We start from the raw sequence: 10,086 nt of genomic DNA on the forward strand, positions 1-10,086 counted from the left end.
GATTCATAACTTCCAGTCATATCCGCGATAGAATACTAAAGTAACTCTCGTTATTCTCGCATACAAAAATTGTATTCTCGAAAAAACGCAATCACGATTATATATAATTAAAAACTGTTTTGTTTTGAGAAAGAGAGAGCAACGAAACAAAAGAACGATGGTGAGCTCGTGTGTGAATTACGGATAATCTATAATTTTCATCTTAAATCGCAAATTCAAATTTGGATCAATTCATATTGTTAATTAATACCTTTTTTTCCTTTACGATGACATAAATTGAAAGTCCCGCGAGACAGGACCTTTCTTCTAGAATAAAGCTTCTTGAATTAATGACGGAATTCTACGGTGAATTTTCTTGCGAATCGCGTGAAACGGGCTTAAAGAAGAGGAAAGACGAGGAAAGAAGGGCGCCGCGTTCGTCCGCCGACTCCTCTAATGCCCGCATATTTCGCGACACGTCGCGCGGAGAGACAGCGACTCGACTCGCGTTGCGCACGATATTTCTCACGCGCGACGTTTCATGCATACGGCATCGATGACGATTTTTCAACGGGGCGACTTCGTCACTGCTCCGATAGATTGTTATTCTGGCATTTTGTACGTTTATCGTAAGAGATAAAATAGAATAGCTGAAATATTTAAATACTCGGAAAGAACAAATTTTGCACAAAAGCATTAAAAAATTTAAGTACACACACACACACACACACACACACACACACATACGGTTCTAAAAATAATTTTTTAAACCGATTCGAAATAATTATGTACAGAAAATTTAAGCATGATGAGCGATGCTGCAAGTTTTGATATTCAAGTAACTAATTTGAATTCTAATTGAAAATAAACGAATCAGAAACTTCTGATTATATCAATCACATTATTTCAATTAGAATTGTAATAGATTCAATCAGAAAATTCTGATTTATCCATTTTCAATCAAAATTCCAATTTATGTTACCTTTAAACTTTTTTTTCAGTGTACATAATTATTTGTAATAATCCAATATAATTATTTTCTAATCTGTATCTAGCTTTTCTACTTCAGCAGAACGTTCTTCCATGTAGAATGATGTAGACATTCTTTTATCATAAAAATCATTGTTTCGCGATTTAAAAGCCGTGAGTATAATTATTCGTTAAATATTCGTTAAATTATTCGTTAAATAAATATCAATATAGTTTTAAGCATTAAATAATTTTTTTTATTTCTTTTTTTGGGTAAGAGTTTTATATCAAGAATATTCAATATAGGTACTGAAGATTCTGTAATCGATATAGTCATAAAAAATGCATAATATACTTTCAATTTATAATATATGTATATTAAGGTTACGCTCATCGCGGTCGAATCTTAATTTATGTACATAATTATGCGTATATAATTGCACGCGAGGAAAACTATGCGAAGCGCGTAATAAATGATTCTTCCAATTCAATTACAAACACGCGAAAAACAAGAAAATTAATTTGGTATTGTGCCGTAAAATTAAAAAAGTCAACAAACAATGTAGCAATAAATCCTAATTTTATAAGATAATTATCATGTCAAAATGAAGGATGTGTACTCAAAACTTTATACATAGTATACGAATATATAGTATGAATACATGGAAAGAATTTTACTAAAGTATTTAAGAAAAGAGATTACGTTAAATTTTAAGTTTGAATTGTTTTTTTTGACCAAAATGTAAGTTCCAAAATGTACAAATTATGTATCCATATTAAAGGATTACTTAAACGGAATAAAGTAATGTATCGCTTATCGCGAGGAAATATCGGAAATGTGGAAGAAACAATCGTTATCAAAAACAATCTAAAAATTGTTGAGTAAGATCAAGATATTCCAAATTTCAGGAATTAAGCAACAAAACTGTATTGTTATATTCATTATTCAGAGCTAGAATTTGAAGCTAAATGCTTCTAAATAATTATTTTGTATCAGACTCTTCGCCGTTTGTCAAAAATCTCCTTTAAATTATATTTAAATAACAATATAGTTCTCGTTGCTTAAATTTTAGAATATCTTAATATTTTATTTAACAACTTTTAATTAATAAATATAATATCAGATTTATTTTTATCACGATGTTTCCCCATGATAAGCGATACATCACTCAACTCTGCTTAAGCAGCCTTTTAACCCTTTGAGAAGCTTTAACAAAGTAACTTATGAAAGATGTTGTTTTCTAAGAGTTTTCGGGGTCGCTGAATTCAATTTAGCCTCAGAATTCTAAAATTCAAAGGAGAGTACAACTTTTTTCGCGGTCGTTCAGGAATCGTTTTATTTCTACATTTTTTTTTTACATAGTTTTCTTTATAAAAACTGAAAATTATCATAATAATGTTGCTACTCAAGAAAAAATTGTGAAATAAAGTTAATAAAAATCCTTATTCACATCGTTACAAAATCGCTGTCAGTGATATGAATCATTTAAAAACTAATTTAGAGTTACATTAATTCTAATTAATTTTTAAATTATTTTTTGATCTAGAGATTACATGAACAAACGATATTGAGTTCTTAGAATACTGAGGCTTAGATACTTAATATGTAAGGTTAATTAGAAAATTTGTACAAAATTTGTGTGTGCATACGAAATTGATATAATAGTGTACAATGATATCTCAATACACATAAATTTTTTATATATATATATATATAAATCCTGTACCGAATCAATAAGCAGACGACTTTAAAGCCGGCGGCACACAACGCTTGTTTTCTTGCTGGATTGCTAGTTGGATTAGATTCTTACCATCGTACTGGCTGCGATGCTGATACTATCAGCATCAATACGGTGAAAAGATTCTAATCCAACTAGCAATCCAGCAGGAAAACAAGCAGTCGTATTGCTACCAGCTTAAGATTCCTTTAATTGAAAGCCGAAATTTCACCGCGTTCTTAAAAGCGATTCAACCGGCGGTGGTCAAGACCGACCTCAATTTCGACGAAAGCGAGGAAGAGATGGAGGACGACGACGTGTAGAACCCGCGACCTTTCGACGGAGAAATTTCGAATAAGCGCGTACACGAATGCCAGCGGTTAAAAACACATTCGCTTCGAGTCTTACGGCAAGAAATCGGCGAAGGACGAACGCGCGTAGAGGAGAAAGTCCTCGACGGACTTAGCCGAGCTGGGGGGCACGCTGGATGTCAGCTGACGGAGACGAAGGCCGCCGCAGACAGACGAAACGTTGACAGATTGTAATCTAACGTAATAAGAGTGAGATGCGACGAGAATCGCTATCTTCCTCCGCCCCCACATTGTCACTCTTTGCGCAGTAATTAAAACGCGACGAAAGGTATATTGAAAATTAAAAAGAAGAGACAATTCCCAGGGAGTATGAAAGTGTAAATGATATATCACAGGTGCAGTTTTTCCACTACGCGAGATTAGAAATATCGTTTCGTTGATAGAAGTGACGTTTCAAAATTAACGACTTTTCAGTAGAATATTTTTTTTATTTCTTAATTGGAACAATGTGTTTTAATTAAGATAGTAGATAATTTTTTATAAGTTTCCATAAATTTCTATAAATGTCACTTTTCTCTCGTATTATTTTTCATTTGGAAAAAGAATACGTTATATATAGAGTAGATTAATTTTATGGAAAAACGATACGTTTTTAAGTCATCTGCTTAAGTGAAAAAAAGTGTCGCAACTCCGATATTATAAAATTTACACCATGCTAGGATCGCTGCGTTCGAATTTTAAAAACTTGTTCATGAGTTTTTAATGTATCGTATTATAATGATCGTTTTTAACATTCAAACACTGCGATCCTAGTGTGATGTAAATTTTATCGGAGTTGTGACACTTTTCAGTACAAGCAAATGAGTTACGAACGTATCGTGTTTTTTTAAAATGTAATCTTTACGGCCAATTACCTTTTATTATCTCAAAAATTCAAACTTTTTATTACATCACTTTTCTGTCAATACAGCACTAGGTATAATACACGAAAATGAGAACTGACCTTGGAATTAGAATCGAGTTCCGGATCGAGCACATGGCAGCGCTCTAAGTTAATAACGGCAATGATATTAATGATATTGAACGCGGGAGAGAAGCGGAAGAACGGAGTGAAGTCACTGCGGGACGGATTATCGGGCTAACGGACGGCGGCTAACGTCGCGTCAAAGGTGACGTCCGGTGACCCCGTTGCATCGCGCGATTTACACACGCAGAGAATTTAAAAACTTACCCGATGTGACCGAACACGCTCGCTTCCACGTAATCGATGACAGGTTTCCGGAGGAAGAGGGAAGAACGAGTTTGCTGCCAGGAGTCACCACCGGATCGACACGACACACGCACGGAAAAATCGCGGGCGGTTTCTATTATCTCTTGGCAGTGAACCACGGCATGTTCCTCCGGCACGACGGACGTTTAAGGCTTCTTCCCCTTTGACGTCGGAAAGACGATCGGACTGCCGTCGTGCGCGTTGAAAAAACGGACGAAGAGAACGATGTGAGCGGATACACTCGCGTAATTATTCGTCCGAACGAAAGGAGGATGAGAAAGGCGAAGAGTAAATAAGAGAAAGAGAGAAAGAGAGAGAGAAAGAGAGAGGACAAAAAGACGCGGCCAAATTTCCTGCCCCGACAAATAGTCACCCGATCGCGAGCGCGTCCCGTACCGCCACCGCTGGATGTAGCACACCGAACGTAGCACCGCGCACTGACTGCTCTCGCCGTTCACCAAGGCGATAAACAAACTCACCGCCTACCGCCGCTCGCCCTTCCCGCGACACGACTACGCGCACGCACTCCGTCTCACTCGCGCTCCGCGTCTCTCGCTCCCACTCTGCCCGCTCTCGCGCGCCCCCACTCGCAGCCAACGTCACACCGAGGCGCGCGCACTCGATCGTCTCCCCTCTTGCTGCCGCTGCCTATACAGGGTGTCTCAAAATTCACAACTCATAGGGAGACGCTATTAACACTACTTGTATTGTATCGTTCTATTCTTGTTTTACGTCTAATGAAAATAGAATGACACAAATAGCGCTAATAGAACCTCTCCGAACGTGCTCAAAATACTCTATAAAATGGTTAGCCAAAAATTAGATAAAAAACAAACACGGAATATAAAGATCCGAGTTTGAATTTCGGCCGAGATTTATGTATTATATTTTTGCAAGAAGTTCTTTACAAGTTTTAAGATGCTTCTAATTAAATTTGGGGAGATTATTAACATTTCAGATTAATTGCGTTGAAAGTCTGCAAGTATACTTAGAGAATTAAAAATTATTTATTTAAAATATATACTTATTAGTCTAGCATTTAACTTTGACCATAATTGGCTCTTCCCGTATTTATTTTAAGTAAAAAGTGTTATTTATAAATTTGTATTTTAAACAATAACTTTTGAGATAATAAGATTTAAATATAATCAATTATGACTATACTTAGACGGCATATATTCATTATTCATACGTAGAATTAGTGAACGTTGACGAGCACTTCAACTCGTTCACTAATATTCGCGACAGATTATTTTAACGTAGTCTATAATTAGCTATATTTAAATCCTATTTCAAAAACTGTAGTTTTTGATATTGCTTAAAATAAAAATTTATAGATAAAACTCTTTTTACTTAATTTTTCGGAAACTTTCTTGCTCCAGTATTTTGAATCGCGAATTTTATATTTTATAAACTTATTTGCTTTGCTTAAAATAATCCCCAAAAATGGTACTTAAAATAAGATAAATATTTAAGCGTTGAAAAGAAAGAAAGCAAAGATATTAAACGCAAAAAAATACAAGCAACGAGAACAGATCTTTTATTTACGATGCATAAACATAAAGTCATTACCAACGTTTTTTCCCTACCTACGCGCGCTTCGCTCATCGAATTCGGAGAATTCTAATTGCTACCGAATTCGAAGAATTGTTTTGATCACTCCTAAGGAGATGCGCGAGCGTTCGTCTCTGCGTATATTATTTACCGTTTATGATTGAATGAATAAGTGCGTGATACAAAATAGGTATACAGTATTTTCAAGACGATATTTCGCACGACGAACCGTGCATTCCGGAGTACATACATGTTCTTCTCGTTTGCGACATCTTTCAGAAATGAAGTTGAAACAACGAATCGAATGAAAAATAATCGAACGTTTGATATTTTATCCGTCAAGTTTATCTCAAGTTTTTGAGAGTTTCTATTTATATTTTATGCCACCAGATGTCGAAAATCGTACGTTAAATCGATACAATAATGCAATATTTCTTAGATTAACTTTGTCCTAAAAAATACCTTAATATAAAATAGATCTGTCTACTTTCTTATTAAAAATTAATATTTAAAAAATTTTCTAAATCATTACAAAATATTTTTTTATTCAATTTTATTCAAAAATAATGTGAAAAGTATAAAAACTTCATTTTCAACATTTTTGATTTTTTGGTTTTGCTTTCAATTGTAATTATAAATATATAAACCATATAATTAGAATTTATTTTTACAAAATTTTATTTAACGCGATATCAAGGAATCTAAATTCGCATCAGATGATAAAGCGAACTTTAACTACGATTAAAATTTAAATGCTTTGTCGGTAATATCGTAATAGTGAACTATATATATATATATATATACACATATATATATATGGCATTTGCATTTTTACGATATACCTAAAAAAATATGATTTTTCAATTGCTTGCAAAAAAACCGAAACGTAAAAGAAAGAAAAAGTACATTTTAAAAATACATACTTTTATTCCTCTACAATCTTTTGATTCTTTACAATACAGTTATTTCAAAATTGCATTTGTAATTTTGAAATTAAAATTACAAATTTTAATTAAAATTACTATTCAATTTAATTACGCAATAATATAAAATTAGGAATTTTATATTATTTAATTTAATTATGTTAATTACGAACCGTGTCGACTGCTATAGCTTGATTCAAATACTTTAGTTTAATTTTGGAAAAGTTTTTAATCAAAATTTTATGTCGTTATATAACAAATAAACGATATATCAAAATAAGCTGTACATCAAATATATACATGAAATTTAATTTAATATATTAATTTACTCAGTGAGAAATAACATTAAAATCGACATCAAATCAATGTCGATTCGACGTAGAAATCATCGTCAAAATGACGTCGATTCGACATCGCGATTCCATTGTCATTTCTCTGAAGTAATAATTGGTATAATCATGATATAATATATTTGATAACAGGCAATGTAAAATATGTAAAATAAAAGGAAGAATAACATAAAGTTGCAATGTACAATGTATAAAATACCTGGCGAAAATCTCAATCGCACTGTCGATACCCGGCTGGAAAACGAAGTTTTCGCGAAAATTTCGATCGGAGCCATGTTTGCGGAGGCGAATCACCAGTATCGAAATCGCGACGAAACACGAACACAACAAATACGCAATCATACGCGATGCTTAACGTTACGGCGAACGTCCGACACTATCCGAAACAATTGCGATGTCTTCGCGATCGTAAGACTGCATTAAACGGCGACAATTCTACTATAAAATACGAAACGATTCTCGGAAGCAATTTCTCCGTCGCGATATAACTGTTGTGAGCGCGAATGCGCGATTCAAAATCTCGTAAAAGCAGTGTTGCCATTTGCGAAATATTGAAACAACTATTGAGCCAATCTTAGGTCTGTTCGCATTGCATGCACTTTTTGCACTCAGCACCTTGCGCTTTCTTTTCAATATCCAAATATTGTATATATATCTATCTCATTTTAAATTCAAAAATTTTGGGAATTTCAAGTAATGCGAACAAAACTCATGTCGCAATGATGAATTCATTAGTTTGAGTTGAACTTCCTACGTTTAATATAGGATTAAATTGTTTTGTTTATGACTAGAAATCGGTCCAAGATATCCAATGAAAAAAGAATTCATTAATCGCATTGGTCATGTGATTGAATTGTTCAACTGTGATTTACAAATTCTTTCTCTGTCCAAGTTTAAGTTTTGAAACACAATACATATAATAAGAGCCGGCCTCATCAACTCCAATTCAATCAACTTGATTGGCCGATTTTTCAGTATTGTTGCAAAACTAAAATTTAATGAAAACATAATTTTCTGGCAACTGTAAAAAATTATACATGTATTAAAATAATTAAAATAATTAATTTTATGTACTTTGGTATCATATTCATGCGACAATAGCAAATAAATATCTAAAAATAAATAATGGATCAATCATATCGCGATAATTATTTTTAAGCAGAAACAAAATTTAGAATATTTTTTAAAATATCATAACAGATCGATTTATTAAATTGACTATAATTTAGTTTAATATACAAAATTTTTTGTTTTTAATATTATATGGTAAATAATTAATATATATTAAGAATCTGAATTTTTTAAAAATTAAATATTTTTATATTAAAATGAAATGTATATAAATTAATAAATAATAAAAAAACGTCTCAACATCTATAATTTACTATTTGCTTTACAATTTATAATTATTTCGATATTTCGTAGGCATACACATGATAATATTTCCCGCAAAACTGTATTTTCTTCATTATCAGTCTGTAAATTTTTCGGTTACTTTTATCCCAGCAGCAACGTTTGTACAAATTTGTTCGTAATTTCGCCGCTTGTCGTCGCCAACATCGCGCAAACCGTTATCGATCCTCCTATTTTCTTTCTCGTTTCATTTCGCCCCTTTTCCGGTATCCGAGTCAACATGGTGCGTATAATTTGATGTGTTTTAGTTTTAATCCGCGAAAATTTGTAGCGATCTGCGAGAAATCGCCAGTGATTCATGCCCATTCGTTTCATTTATTCTTTATTTAACCCTACAGTGCGAATATTAATCGTCCAGAAACTGTTGTGATAATGTGCGGACCCTTGCCACTTTAGATTTAGGTTATGTTCGAAATTTGGCAGTGGAGCTACAATTGTTCATAATAAAATATATTGTTCTGCGTCGGATTGTTGATTCATATTTGCTTCTAAACGATTTGCAGAGTCGTGTCCGAACGAAGACGGTCAAAAAGGCCGCGAAGCTCATTATCGAGAAGTACTATCCACGTCTCACTTTGGATTTTCACACGAATAAGAGGATATGCGAGGAAATCGCTATTATCCCTAGCAAATCCTTGCGCAATAAAATTGCTGGGTAAATATATAGCATATTAATTTTAAAAAATCTCCATTTCTCAAACTCATTTTATCAACTAACCAAGAATGTTATATTTGTTTTTGTAAATGAAAACAATTAATAGTATTTAGATTTATTTTACACTAAATTAAAGCACAAAAATTGAGTATGATTGAAATCGTGCTGTAAGAATATAAGGTGTTTTATAGCAAGGACAATGTAACAATGAATGATTTTATTCTTGTTTAAGATGACATCCTTGTTTATATTGACAGAAAAACGTAACGGATTTACTATATCCTTGCTGGAAAACATTCATAACTATTACAATTTCATCAAAATTTATTGTAACATTTATAACATTGAATACTTCCATTTTACATCTAGCAAAAATCAAAACATTTGTCGTTGTTGATTTATTTGTATCTACCTTGCAAATTTTATATAATATGAATATATGTGTAATTTCAGCTAATAATTGCTGTAACTCTTATGGATAATTAAATTTATTTTATTGATTTATTCTTAGAGCTAATTACCATTATTTACTTAATTTGTATCTTCATGTTACTCATGTGAATTTCAATATGATTATAACGATTTTATTGTAATCATTAGATTTGTCACTCACCTGATGAAGAGGCTTAGGCACAGTCAGGTACGTGGTATCTCCATCAAGTTGCAAGAAGAAGAGAGGGAACGCAGAGACAACTATGTTCCCGAGGTCTCCGCTTTGGAGCACGATATCATCGAGGTCGATCCAGAAACTAAGGAAATGTTGAAGATGCTAGAGTTCAACAACATCACTGGACTTCAACTCACACAGCCCGTACCACAATTTAGCAGACGTTCTTAAATATCGTTCCCTTCACATTATTAAGAAAAATGGTTGGTCCTGCACTTTTCAAATAAAATTGCAAACTAACACTCACGCGTGCTACTTATTATGTCAAAGCATTTAG

The 10,086-nt window shown here is 33.1% G+C and overlaps 2 protein-coding genes across 5 annotated transcripts in view; one reads left to right on the top strand and one right to left on the bottom strand.

Annotated features, from left to right (window-relative positions):
- Nucleotides 1-7,559, bottom strand: part of Fur2 (furin-like protease 2) — a 390,070-nt gene extending 382,511 nt beyond the window's left edge. For 2 of the 4 annotated variants that reach the window (XM_087411227.1, XM_087411226.1), the window contains exon 1: nucleotides 4,209-4,786. The gene's annotated coding sequence lies outside the window, so the exon portion shown is untranslated. Of the gene's footprint in view, nucleotides 1-4,208; nucleotides 4,788-7,273 lie in introns of those variants that run through there. The other 2 variants (XM_087411225.1, XM_087411224.1) reach the window with 2 other exon arrangements.
- A 1,044-nt stretch (nucleotides 7,560-8,603) lies between these two features.
- RpS17 (ribosomal protein S17) lies at nucleotides 8,604-10,055 on the top strand. Its single transcript, XM_011060286.2, has 3 exons — nucleotides 8,604-8,710; nucleotides 8,991-9,142; nucleotides 9,743-10,055. Exons 1-3 carry the CDS (start codon nucleotides 8,708-8,710, stop codon nucleotides 9,978-9,980), a joined length of 393 nt encoding a protein of 130 aa, XP_011058588.1. The 5' UTR covers nucleotides 8,604-8,707; the 3' UTR covers nucleotides 9,981-10,055.
- The last annotated feature ends 31 nt before the right edge of the window (nucleotides 10,056-10,086 follow it).

Source organism: Acromyrmex echinatior, chromosome 11, assembly GCF_024713525.1.
Source record: "Acromyrmex echinatior isolate Ae372 chromosome 11, ASM2471352v2, whole genome shotgun sequence".
In the NCBI taxonomy this organism is placed as follows: domain Eukaryota; kingdom Metazoa; phylum Arthropoda; class Insecta; order Hymenoptera; family Formicidae; genus Acromyrmex; species Acromyrmex echinatior.